A 14116-nucleotide genomic window follows, 5' to 3' on the forward strand; every position below is an offset into this window, starting at 1 on the left:
AGGCAGGAGAATGGCGTGAACCCAGGAGGCGGAGCTTGCAGTGAGCCGAAATCACACCACTGCACTCCAGCCTGGGCGACAGAGCGAGACTCTGTCTCAAAAACAAAAAAGATAAAGGAAATACCGACTTTGCCTTCAAGCAGTCCCCAGGCTGGGATGGGACATAAACACATATAAACAAGGCAGGACCCACATTCCACAAGCATGGTAACTTGCTGTAAGTTTCCAGGAAGAGAGACTACTTCAACTGAGGTAGGAGAGGCAATCTAGAAAGGCATCACCTACCAGATGAGGAGGCATTGTTCTGACCTCGAGAGATAGGCTGAGTTTGTACTCAGAGAAGGTTGAGGTCTTTCAGAAAGAGGCACTGATAGGCAAATGTGTCGGTGTGGGGGTGTACATATAGGAGACAGAGTTAGCTGTTGGATGAGATCATGAGATTCATGTTTGCACTGACTATTAAATACCTTGACATAAGAAGTCAGTGGGGGCCGGGGTAGTGGCTTACACCTGTAATCCCAGAACTTTGGGAGGCTGAGGCAGAAGGATCACTTGAGCCCAGGAGTTTGAGACCAGCTTGGGCAAAATAGTGAGACCACTGCCTCTACAAAAAACAAAAATAAAAAGTAGCCAGCCATCGTGGCAGGCACCTGTAGTCCCAGCTACTCCAGAGGCTGAGGTGGGAGGATGGCTTGGGCCCAGCAGGTAGAGGCTGCAATGAGCCATGATTGTGCCATGACACTCCAGCTTGACCAACAGAGTGAGACCCTATCTCAAAAAAAAAAAAAAAAAAAAAAAAAAAAAAGAATTAAAAGGTACTGTTTCCTTGGATCAAGCCTGGAGATTGCCAATTTATTTTTAACATCCCTTTTTTTATTAAAACACCAATTCTCAAGATTTTCTCTGCCACAGCTCACACACCCTACGAAGACCTGTATACATTTCCATGGCCTAGCTGAAGCACCCCCCTCAATTCATGTTCAGAACACATCCTGGGATGCGAGTGGGTAAAGATAGTATCATTATGGGGACAAACTGCCATTTGATCTAATCCATCTTTAAAAGGCAATCATTCTCAGACTTCTGGATTTAAGAATTATTGAGCAATATTTAGCAATACAGCTCACAACAGGTTGTGTAACATGTCGACATGTCTTGCCTCTGCAGCTAGAAGTGCCAAATGAAAAGCAGAATTCTAAGTCGACTGTGGTTATTCTCAACATCCAATGCAAACATTTAAGGCTGTCACTTGAATAGTTTAGCACTTACTCATTTTCTGAACTAATTGTTCCGGAATTTCTCTAATCCTTTTATTAAATTATTTCCATTTATAGCATCATTTATCCCCCAATAACCAACCACCAGCTGTTATCAGATTAAAGGCCACATGTGTGTTTGTGTGTCTGCCAGGGCTGATCCTGCCATTCCCACATGCTCACACAGAATTACACTGACTAAACCCCACCGGCTCTGCCGCACCTAAGAAAGCTCATAACTGGTTCCATTTTCAAAAAAAGCCTGGTTGACAGTAATTTATTTACAAATACTCAACTTTTTCTCATGTTCCCCACTATCTTTTTCCCTATATACACACTATATATACATAATCTCCGGGTCACTTTCAACTTTGTAACCAGAATAATTTAGAGACTGCTCAAGTTTTTATTTAAAGAACTTTTTAAAAAAATCCACTAAGTGTCCTTGCTCCTCCTTAACATATTTTGTGATGAATTGGATCAATCTAGAAAATTCTTATTCGTTGGGGTAGACTGAATAATAGCCCCCCAAAAATTGTCAATGTCCTAATCCCCAGAACTTGTAAATAGGTTACATTACATGGCAGAGGAACTTTGCATGAGTGATTAAGTTAAAGACCTTGAGACAAGGACAGTATCCCAAATTACCTAGGTGGGCCTAATGTAATTGCAAGTCCTTATAAGAGGAGGCAAGAGGTCAGCAGGGAACAAGATGTTACACTGCTGGCTTTAAAGATTCAGGAAGGGGGCCATGAGCCAAGGAATGTGGGCAGCCTCAAGAAGATGGAGATAGCAAAGAAACAGAAGTGTCAGCCTGTTTTAGACTTCTAACCTCCAGAACTATAAGATAATAAACTTGTGTTGTTTTCAGCCATTGAAGTTACAGTAGTTTGTGACAGCAGCAAAGGGAACTAAAGGCCAGGTGCCTAGGGGCTCACGCCTGTAATCCCAGCAATTTTGGAGGCTGAGGCAGGCAAATCTCTTGAGGTCAGTAGTTTGAGACCAGCCTGGGCAACATAGTGAAACCCCATCTTCTTTCCCTCTCTCTTTCTCTCTCTTTCCTTCCCTCCCTGATTCTTTCCACAAGTATTTATTGAGCATCTGTTATGTGCATCGAGCTAGGCAATAGAGGGGAGAACTAGACATAAAGGAGTAATAAACAAATGAGTTATGCATATACTTAAAAATTGAGGGCATCAAAAGAAAACAACAATTCATAAAAGAACAAATGTTAAAAAACTTTCACTTCTCTAATAATAAAAATTCAAGTTAAAACAATACTAAAAAAAGTTTTAACAGATTAAGCTGACAAACATGAAAAAGTGAAATAGTTTTCTGTGTTGGCCAGTATTGGGATGAGGAGACAACCCCTGTGCTGCTAGTAGAAAAATGTATGATCTCCTTTGGTGAGGTAATTTGGAAATCTATATCAAAAGCCTTAAAAACGTATTTTGAATTCAAAATTTATACTTGTAGGAATTTGTCTTTAATACATAATCAGAGATATATGGGAAGATCTACTAAGAAAAAGAAGAGCACACCCTTGATCTCCAAAACATAGCATCTACAAATTAGTTCAGCCCTTGTAGAAAGCAGCCTGGAGAGTTCTCAAAAAACTAAAACTAGAATTACCATTCGACCCAGCAATCCCATTACTGAATATCTACCTGAAGGAAAATAAATTATTCTACCAAAAACACACCTGCACTCATATGTTTATCACAGCACTATCCGCAGTAGCAAGGACATGGAAACGACCCAGGTACCCATCAATGGTGGATTGTATAAGAAAACCTGGTGCATATGTACCCTGTAATACTACACAGCTGTTAAAAAAGAACAAAATCACATCCTTTGCAGCAATATGGGTGCAACTGGAGGCCATTCTCCTAAGCAAATTAATGCAGAAACAGAAAACCAAATAACATGTTTTCATTTTGAAGTGGGAGATAAACATTGGGTACATATAGACACAAAAATGTGAAAAATAAACACTGGAGATTCCAAAAGGGGAGAGGGAGGGAGAGGGTGAAGAATTGAAAAGCTACCTATAGGGTACCATGTTCACTACCTGGGCAAGCAGATTATTAGAAGCCCAAACCTCAGCATCACACAATATGCCCATGTAGCAAACCTGCACATGTACCCCCAAAATCTAAAATAAAAATAAAAACTAATATATGATATCTAATTAAATTAATATACAAGTCAACAAAAAGAATACTATGCAGCCATTAAAATGGTGTAGAAGGATATTAATGGTTTGAAAGTTGTTCACAACATATTACGAAGTAAATAAAACAGGTTACAAAATAATCCAACTTTTTTGAGAGAAAAAGTGTATACAACTTAATTACATTGAACCTGAAATTATTAAATGCACCATTTTTATTCACTACTAAGAAATCAAAAAAAATCTGCCAATTAAACCATAATGAGCCATAGATTTTAGGATACATTATGATTTCAGAGAAGTTAAAATATGTATTCTGGAATTGATAAATATAGCATATTATGTATGTCCCATTTTCCCTCCATTCTGAAATAAACTTCTTTTCCCATATTTTAATATCCAGAATTTAGGGACATTTTGTGTCTTACAATCAAAGCATATATTTAATGTAGTGTTTCTGCCAGGCACAGTGGCTCACGCCTGTAATCCTAGCACTTTGGGAGGCCAAGGCCGGCAGATCACTTGAGGCCGGGAGTTCGAGACCAGCCTGGGCAACAGGGTGAAACCCTGTCTCTACTAAAAATACAAAAATTAGCTGGGTGTGGTGGCATGCACCTGTTGTCCCAGCTACTCGGGAGGCTGAGGCAGGAGAATCACTTGAGCCCAGGTGGCAGAGGTTGCAGTGAGCCGAGATCTCACCACTACACTCCAGCCTGGCTGACAGAGCAAGATTTCATCTCAAAAAATAAAAATAATAACAATAATAATGTAGTATTTCTTCCAGGACCCCCACCCCACCTATAACTCATCAGAATCAAGAAAATATTTTATATGCATTGTATTTGCATCAGAAAACAAGGAGGATATACACCAGAATGTTAATAGCTGGGTTTTGTTTTTTTTCCAAATGGTAAGATTGCAGAGAATTATTATTTTCTTCCTTAACAAGAACAACAAAACCCAGCATTGCGAATTCCCAGTTTGGCCCCATGCTATGTAGAAGCTAGGAGGATCACTTGGGCTAAGGTACCACAGAGCTCCCACTCACTTTCCCCCTGAGAACTGGAAACTCTCAGAGTGGAGAGTTAAAGGGGCAGAGAGCAACTTTTACCCACTCGTGCATCACCCCCGGTATCTCAACTACCATAAAATACTGTGTCCAAAAAAGGCAACCCCTTGGTAACGGTACTTCACTCCCTTCCAGCACCCAACCACAACACCTAAGGGGATGGCAAATAGACTTCATTTTTAAATGCTAGCTCTCATTGATTGGTAGTAGCCCCCTGGAGGACCTGCTGGAAGGGATTCTGAGGCCAAGCTGGAGTTCAGGAGGAAGGTGTGCCTGATTGATTAGTCATGCCTAGCACTTAATCCAAGTGCTACATAATAGCTAGGCCTGAAAGAATTTTCCCAGCTTTATTCTTGCTCCTTACCTTCAAGAAGAGTACCTGTTTTTCCAACCATCAAAGGTGAAGAGATCCTAACCAGACTAAGGACCATAATTTAAGGGCCTGGATTGTTACTGTTAATGCTAAACAAAGCCCATTCTAGCAAAGACACAATTCAGGTTTACAAACCAGCATTTCACAGTATGGCATTATATTTTAAAGCCAAATAACACATATATTACTGGCCTAGTAATTACACTTCTGTGATACACACCTCATGTATCTGCTTTCCAAGAGATAGGAGCAAAAATGTTCATAGCAACCATTCACAGGAGAATGGAAAAATAAATTTGGTACACAGACACACACAAAGTTTATTCATTTTATTAGTTTCACAAAACCATACAGATGAATAATAAACATTTCAGTGAAAGAAGCAAGTGGCATAAAACCACATATAATATTGTACCTTTGTTTAAAAGATCAAAAACAAAACATAACTAAATTATACATTGTTTAGAAATATATGACTGTGATAAAACTATTACTTTTTTTTTTTTTTTTTTGAGAAATAGTCTTGCTCTTTCACCCAGGCTAGAGTGCAGTGGCATGATCTTGGCTCATTGCAACCTCTGCCTCCCAGGTTTAAGCGATTCTCTCACCTCAGCCTTCTGAGTAGCTGGGATTACAAGCACCTGCCATCATGCCTGGCTAATTTTCGTATTTTTGTAGAGACAACAGTTTCACCATGTTAGCCAGGCTAGTCTTGAACTCCTGACTTCAGGTGATCTGCCCGCCTGGGTCTCCCAAAGTGCTGGGAATACAGACATGAGCCACCACACCCGGCCAAAACTATTATTTAAAAGGCAGTAGAATATACAACACAAAACCTAGGATAATTACCTTTGGAGCAGGCATGCGACAGGATAGAGAAGATGTAACATATTGGAATATTCTAGTTAAGTTGGTTTGGTGTTGATTTATTGCTATGCTTTATATAATATATGTTAGAATATATACAATACAACATATAATATATATGTTAGAATATATAATACACACTGTTTGAAAGAATTAATTTTCATTTAATGCAGTGCTCAACTAAAAATAAAATCTTTCTCCACATTTGTGTGGAAGAGTAGGAAAGCCTGTCTTGCAGTAAGATGGATTAAAACAAGCCAGTTTTTACAGTGACTTTTGTGGGTGACTCAGTCCCACCTCTGCAATCAAGTTTCTCATCTATGGTGGCTGAGCCTCACCAGGAGCCTAAAATGCATAAAACTTTCCTTTAATGCCTCTTTGGGCTGTCTCTGGTATAACCAAAGAAAGCACAACTCCCTCATCTATGCAGTGACAAGTTTGGGTAAAGTATTTTTTGAAAAAAAAACTATCTCTTTTAGATTTTTTTTTCAATCATTTTAAACGTCATTTATACCAATTATCCCACTTTTATTACCATTGTAAAAATAATATATGATTTTATGTAGCATTTATCTGCAATGTATATGAAGATGTTTTTATAGTTGTTACTTCAAATGAATGACAAATTATTTGTAATAACAAAAACATGGAAACAATCCAAATGGCCAGTCATCAGCAGGTAATAGAAGAAGACGTAGCCCTTAAGTACTATGTCTCTGAAGAGTGTATAATAGCACAGAAGATGTCAAAATTATTAAATGAAAAAGCATAATAGCTTGTATAATGAGTATATTACAGCCAAATGAAACCTATGTTTTAAAACAAACCGAAAATAGATACCCAACATGTTAAGAGTGGTTATCGCTGTGTGATATCTTATCTTTCTAAATTTTCTAAAATGACAATGCCTTGCTTTTATAATGGAATGAAAGCCCATTCAACTTTAACCTTCTTGAAATGGAACTGATTGGCTAGATTGACTTTGGGGAATTGGAAGCAGCAAATGGAGATGTTCTTCACAAGGCCAGGCAGTAACTCACTGGCAGCGCCAGAATTAGTGTGGACAGTCCCTGTGTTTCTGGGTTGTTTTCACTCTGAATCCAGCTGGCTCCCTAACTGTACTCACCCCTCCCCTGACACATACCATACACACACACAGATTAATGAAATAAGACAAGCTCCCCCTGAAAAAGTCACCTCAGCCCCTTATTTTCCTCAAGTGGTGGTGAGCCATATGCCCCAGTTCACACCCTTTTCCCTGAAGGTCTTAGTGGGCAGGAAGACAAGAGAATGTGAATACTAATCAAGTTATCTGTGGGAAGCAGTGCCCTTTCCCAGGGTGGTCAGTGCAGCCAGCCAACCACAAAGCCTAGGTTATCAGACTCAAACCACATAGATGTCAAGCAGGTCACCCCAACCTTGATCTCAGAAAATACTGACAATTTAATGTAATCACCATGTAGGTTTGTTTAAAATGAAGATTTATTACTAATTTAAAAGCTTGGTAGTCTAGTGTGGCCAAGGTCGTGAGGAAGCGGGAATGTAAATTTAATAGAGCCTGTTTGGAGAGCCTATAAAACTGAAAACATCACATCCTACGGCCCAGCAATTCCTCTTCTAGTCCTGTGCCCTGGAGAACAATCGAACATATGTACAGGTAGACACGATCAAGGATTTTCATTTTATTTCATGAAAAATTAAAAACTACCAATTGTCTCTCAATAGGGGAATGGATAAATAAAATGTCATATATTTATAGGATGAAATATTTAAAATTAAGATTGATGATTCATATGGCATATGAATCTATATGGATAGCTCTATAAAGGAAATAGATCTTTGGAATTTAAAAGAAGTATCTATAGATTTAAAGTTCCTGCAAGGATAGACATCAAAAACATGTTGTTTAGGGAAAAGAGTGAGTTCTAAAATGACATCTGAAGTGTGACACCATTTCTGTTAAAAAAAAAAAACAGACAAACTACAGCCATCCATCTTGATAAGTGCAGATATATGTATGTAATAGCACAGGAACATTCTAGAAGGAAATACATTGAAATAATAGCAGGGGTAATATCTGAGGAAAGACAGAGGGGACTGGGATTGGGTGATACTCAGATTTTTCAAGGGAAAGTGGATTCCTGGGTTATTCATAATTATAAATATACAAATAGTTCATAATTTTTAAAGTCTCAGCAATTACTTTATCTGGTAATGTATTTATAATAAAAAGAAAGCTAAAAATATAGAGCTTTCTGTCGGAAAATGTTTCCCACAGCACCACACCCACCTTTCCACTCCCAGCACACCCTCTCAGCCAAGTTGGCCAGTGTTGGGAGAAAGTGCCCCCGAAGCCTTTGCTCACCTTCACCACCCTTCTAGGAGCCACAGCAAATCACACTGGCAATGATCCCTTGCAGAAAAATTTATGCCAGAAAAATTAGCTCTCAGAAGTGCCATTTTGTTGAAAAAAGAGCACATGAATTTTATCCCTTCCCCTGATGATTTTTGAGAGCAAAGTATTTTAGAGTTTGGCCCCAGCCAAACTAACAGGAGAGAAGGTAACTCCCCACATTTCATACCTGTCAAAAACCACTGCGGAATAAGCCCGCTCAGCAAAGATGATATCTGCAGCCCAGAACTCCTTGGTGGCCTTCAGACCCCTTCCTTTGCCCTCAGCGGTGAAGACCTCCACGTTCTCCATTCTCCCTATTGTCATCTCAGAGTCTGTCAGGCCAGCGCGGCAGTTATTTAACACTGAGCCAAGTCTCTTGTCATTGCTATTTCAGCACCTTCAGCATCCCAAAGAGCAAGACTATAAATGGACAAGCCACCTCCCCTTCCCTACTCGCTCTCAGCTACTGGGCCCTCACCTCCCCCTCTGCTACTTTTCCTGGAGGTGGGGATGGGACAGACAAGAGAACAAGTGAACTGGGAAGGGTTTCATTCATCACCCAGCAAAGCCGACAGAACAGAAAATGACCATGGGTTAATATGGGATAGGGCCTGAAAAGTTTTGAGAGGTTCCATTGCAAGCAGAAGCTATCTGTATGTGCTAAGTTCTGAACTGCAACAATCCTGTTCGGCTTTAGTTGGAGTAGGGAACATTTGGTCAGGAGGGTATTTTTAGCAGCCAGATGCCTCTGTCAATCAAAAGCAGACAGCTGGAATGGTCCAAGAGAAACAAGGTGATATTTGCTGCTCTGGGACCCTTCAGCTGTCAGGCTTGCACTTTCTCAAGTGAGATGGGCCCTCGCCCCACCCTTTTCAGTCTTTCTCCCAAGGGTGGGCTGTTTAGCAGCAGAAGCTAAACTGAGGGCTGGGCACGGTGGCTCACGCCTGTAATCCCCACCTTGGGAGGCCGAGGCACATGGATCATCTGAGGTCAGGAGTTCAAGACCAGCCTGACCAACATGGTGAAACCCCGTCTCTACCAAAAATACAAAAATTAGCTGGGCGTGGTGGCGGGCGCCTGTAATCCCAGCTACTGAGGAGGCTGAGGCAGGAGAATTGCTTGAACCTGGGAGGCAGAGGTTGCAGTGAGCCGAGATCGCGCCATTGCACTCCAGCCTGGGCGACAGAGTGGGACCCCGTCTCAACAAAAAATTAATAAATAAATAAATAAATAAGAAGAAGAAGCTAAACTGAGCCCTTGGCATATACATAACAGTACTATTTAGGCTCCAAGGGGGCATTTTTCCTCTCCAGTATCACCTGGGGCTCTTACAGCACCCCTACTCCACAGCATGGAATTCCCTGTTCTTAGCACTGCTGGTGATGCTGGTATGCTGGAGGCAGGCTGGATACAGACAAGGCAGGCTATAAAAATAGCAACCCCCATCTCTATCTTTCTATCAAATTTCCTTTAACATGTGTCTGCTGCCAGGAAAATACCAACGTGCTCTGTCCTTCTTCTTACTCAGGAGCGAGGACACTGGAAAGACGAATCTAAAATCCTCGTTGAACTAAATGCCACTGTTCTTGGCTATCAGGCAGCTTTTACTGAGGTTTAAAAGAAATACACTTGCAGATCTGGAGCTCTGGCTTGACTTCCATGTAAGATTTTTAGTTTCTGGGATGCATCTATTTCCTGGTGGGGGTTGGGGGGCGGGTGACGGCGGGGGTGGGGGGCAGTGTGCAGGGTCATTTCCTGGATTTTTCTGAGTGTATGGTTTCTGAGTCAGATGAATCTGAGTTTGAATTCTAAGCCTGCTACTACCACTTGAGATGGAACCTGTGAAACAAGGGTGATAATTTCTACCTCACTGGGTTGTGAGAGTTAGATAATATGTAAAAGGGGATAACACAGCACTTAGTTAGCACTTCATAAAATACTCATTAAGTGATAGCTATTCTATTTTATTTACTCTGTCACATTATCCTCCCTAAACTATCATGATGTACCAGAAATTTTAACATGTCTTCAACCAATTGAATCTCCCAAAACACCTTCGACTCTTGGAAGCATGTTGAAAGTTCATTGTCTGATCATATATCCTGATTTTTAGGTAAGAATACATAGCCATGACAGCAAGAGAATATCTCTGCAGCTTCTGATGCATCCTGAAGAGCAAAATAACTTAAGACATGTAAAGTTAGGTGCCTCAAAAAGTAAACACTGCATGCTCCCAAGGGGAAAAACAATTCTACAAAACAGAGAGTTAAAAAAAGAGAAAGAGGCCGGGCGCGGTGGCTCACGCCTGTAATCCCAGCACTTTGGGAGGCCGAGGCAGGTGGATCACAGGGTCAGAAGATGAGACCATCCTGGCTAACACGGTGAAACTCCGTCTCTACTAAAAATACGAAAAATTAGCTGGGCGTGGTGGCCGGCGCCTGTGGTCCCAGCTACTGGGAGGCTGAGGCAGGAGAATGGCGTGAACCGGGGAGGCGGAGCTTGCAGTGAGCCAAGATCACGCCACTGCACTCCAGCCTGGGCAACAGAGCAAGACTCCGTTTCAAAAAAAAAAAAAAAGAGAGAGAGAGAAAGAAGGCCAGGCGCAGTCCTTATGCCTGTAATCCCAGCACTTTGGGAGGCCGAGGTGGGTGAATCACTTGAGCCCAGGGGTTTGAGACTAGCCTGGGCAACATGGTGAAACCCTGTCTCTACCAAAAATACAAAAAATAAACCAGGCATGGTGGCGCATGCCTGTAGTCTCATCTACTCAGGAGGCTGAGGTGGGAGGACCACTTGAGCTCATGAGGCAGAGGTTGCAGGGAGCCCTGATCGTGCCACTTCACTCCAGCCTGGGTGACAGAGCAAGATCTTGTCTCAGAAAAAAAAGAGGGAAGGGGAGGGGAGGGGAGGGGAGGGGAGGGGAGGGGAGGGGAGGGGAGGAGTAGCAGAGCAAGCTCTTATCTCAGGAAAAAAGAGGGAAGGGGAGGGGAAGGGAGGGGAAGGGAGGGGAAGGGAGGGGAAGGGAGGGAAGGGAGGAGAAGGGAGGGAAGGGAGGGGAAGGGAGGGAAGGGAAGGGAGGGGAGGGTTGGGGAGGGAAGGGAAGGAAAGCGAAGTGAAGGGGAGGGGAGGGGTTTTCAGGAAAGGAGAGGAGAGGAGAGGAAATATTAAAAAGGTTTTTTCCCTGTAATCCCAGAGAGGCCAAGGCAGGCAGATCACGAGGCCAGGAGATTGAAACCATCCTGCCTAACATGGTGAAACCGCGTCTTTACTAAAAATACAAAAATTAGCTGGGCGTAGTGGCACACACCTGTAGTCCCAGCTACTCAGGAGGCTGAGGCAGGAGAATCACTTGAACCCAGGAGGCGGAGGTTGCAGTGAGCCGAGATCATGCCACTGCACTCTAGCCTGGGTGACAGAGCGAGACTCCATCTCAAAAAAAAAAAAAAAAAAAAAAAAGGTTTTTTCAATCCAGGTTGACTCCCAATGAATACCCTGTATCCACATTGCCTGGCAACTCAGGGTCTTGCAATAACTTGTCTGCCCTCAGGGGCCAGGGGCTCAGCCTGGCTCAGATGAGCTTGTTCCCTAGACTAGGCACTCTTGGAGCAGGTTCAGCCCAAGCCATGGACAAGGAAGAAATTTACCAGCCCCAAGACCATATGGAGAGAGGAAGCCCAGGACTTTAATTATACCTGTGGGCCTCAACCTTATCAGAACAATGGTTATTATATTATTAAAGGGCGGTAGACAGAATAACAGGCCCCAAAGATGTGCAGATTCTAATGCTTAGATCTGTGAATATGTTACCTTATATGGCAAAAGGGACTTTGTGAATGTGATCAAGTTAAGGACCTTGAGATGAGAAGATTATCCTAGATTATCCTGGTAGGACCAATGTAATCATGAGGATCCTTATAGGAGGAAGGCAGGAGGGCCAGGGTCAGAGGAGATGTGACAATGCAACCAAGAGGGTCAGAGTCAGAGAGATATTGAAGGGGCTGTGTTGCTGACTTTAAAGATGGAAGAAGAGGCCATGAGCCAAGAAACTGGAAAAGGCCAGGGAACAGATTCTTACCCTAGAACCTCCAGAGGGAACACAGCCCTGCGGACCTTGATTTCAGCCATGTAAAGTCCATTTCTGGCTTCTGACCACCAGAACTGTAAGATAATAAATTTATGTTCTTTAAAGTCTCTAAATTTGTCATATTTTGTCACAGCAGCAATAGTAAATATAGTAAATATTTACTATATTAGTCTCATTATAGTAAATATTATGTAACATGCTTTTTGTTACTTTAAAGTGAAATTCTTACATAATATAATTTATTCGTTCTTATACCTAAGAAAAATGACTAGTTTAATCTAACAAAGGTGAAAGAAAATCAAAGTTAATTTGTAGTAATATCTATTTATTGTAAATTAAATGTGTAAATGTGCTCACTATGCATATGCTTGGGTACAACTATATTAGAAGATGAGATAAAATGGCTAGATGTTTGTACCTCTAAGTGGAATCACTATGATAGTGAGAACAAAAATGCAGATTGATTTTGAGGACACAAATACCATATTGTTGCCTGTGACCATAATTTTCTGAAATGGTGAGCAACTCTTAGGGGAGTTCTAAACAAAATAAAGTATGATCTTTCTTTGGTTAACAAGAAGTTGCATTGCTGGAAAATTCAGCGTATATTAAAACTTTACAAAAACTACTTTACGATTACTTACAAAATGGATTTCCAGACTCAGACAATCAGAAACTGGCTTTTTGCCTACCTGAAAAGCACATACAGATATTTGAGGCAGTGCGGGGCGGGCAGAGAGTCTTCATTGTACCAGGCTGTCCCCTGCTTCTCAGAGGATCTAGCATCTCTGACCAGGATTAAGGACACAGAGTTGACAGTAGTTCCCAGACTGTTGGTGGGGAAGGGGGCATAAGGCCTTCATATGTCACGTATCAACATCAATCCTATGTAAAAGTTTTTTGCCCATCTGCCTTTGCTGCAGCCCTTCCCAGTTTGTTTTTCCCCCTACTGAAATCCAACCCTTTTTGATGACTTTGGTGCTGCCGAGAATATGCCTGTAGCATCCTGCAATCATTGTGACAAACAACAGTTCTTCCCACATTTCTAAAATGCTTCCTATGTAGTAGATTTGCCTCCATTGAGAACTACTGGTCTTTGTCTTGAGAAAAAGCACATCTAGAGTTTTGAAAAGATTTCTTATTGATACACGAGATAGAAAAATTATTTAGGCCGGGCACAGTGGCTCACACCTGTAACCCCAGCACTTTGGGAGGCCAAGGTGGGTGGATCACTTGAAGTCAGCAGTTCGAGACCAGCTTGGCCAACATGGTAAAACCCCGTCTCTACTAAAAATACAAAAACTAGCCAGGCGTGGTTGTGCATGCCTGTAATCCCAGCTACTAGGGAAGCTGAGGCATGAGAATCACTTGAACCTGGGAGGTGGAGGTTGCAGTGAGCCGAGATCATGCCACTGCACTCCAGCCTGGGTGACAGAGCAAAACTCTGTCTCAAAAAAAAAAAAAAAAAAAAAAAAAAACTATTTAGGCAGAGAGTGAGGGCAAAAGAGTGCACAGCAGAACTTCCCTTCTAACAAAAAGCAGCCCTAGAAATAATTTCCTTCTAGCAAAGAACAGCCTGGAAGACCGAACTGCAAACATAGATAAGGAAGCTGGAAGCTTGCACAGGGGATGCCGGCAGCTGCACCAATAGAAAAGGGCTACCTGGGGGCCAGGCATGTCGAACATGGGGCTCTGCCTTCCCTTTTTTGTTAGCATGTGTACAGTAAAAAAGAAATGGGCCACAAAGAGAAGCTCAGGTAGAAAACCCACCTGCATAATAAAAGATTGGGGTGGGGGCTGTCAGAGTTTCGAGCCCTGTGCAAATGACACACCTGGTCCTAACCCATTTTTCACATCCTATGTAGGTCAGACACCACCTCCCCACTAGCTCGTCTATAA

General features: G+C 42.0%; 1 protein-coding gene across 3 annotated transcripts in view; it reads right to left on the bottom strand.

Annotated features, from left to right (window-relative positions):
• SMYD1 (SET and MYND domain containing 1) overlaps positions 1-8532 on the bottom strand; it is a 45217-nt gene extending 36685 nt beyond the window's left edge. For 2 of the 3 annotated variants that reach the window (XM_031008213.3, XM_055378225.2), the window contains exon 1: positions 8321-8532. In XM_031008213.3, the coding sequence (XP_030864073.1) occupies positions 8321-8457 (137 nt within the window). In that variant the 5' untranslated portion in view covers positions 8458-8532. The remainder of the gene's footprint in view (positions 1-8320) is intronic. The other variant, XM_055378224.2, reaches the window with a different exon arrangement.
• Between the last annotated feature and the right edge of the window lie 5584 nt (positions 8533-14116).

The sequence above is a fragment of the Gorilla gorilla genome, chromosome 12 (assembly GCF_029281585.2).
Source record: "Gorilla gorilla gorilla isolate KB3781 chromosome 12, NHGRI_mGorGor1-v2.1_pri, whole genome shotgun sequence".
In the NCBI taxonomy this organism is placed as follows: domain Eukaryota; kingdom Metazoa; phylum Chordata; class Mammalia; order Primates; family Hominidae; genus Gorilla; species Gorilla gorilla.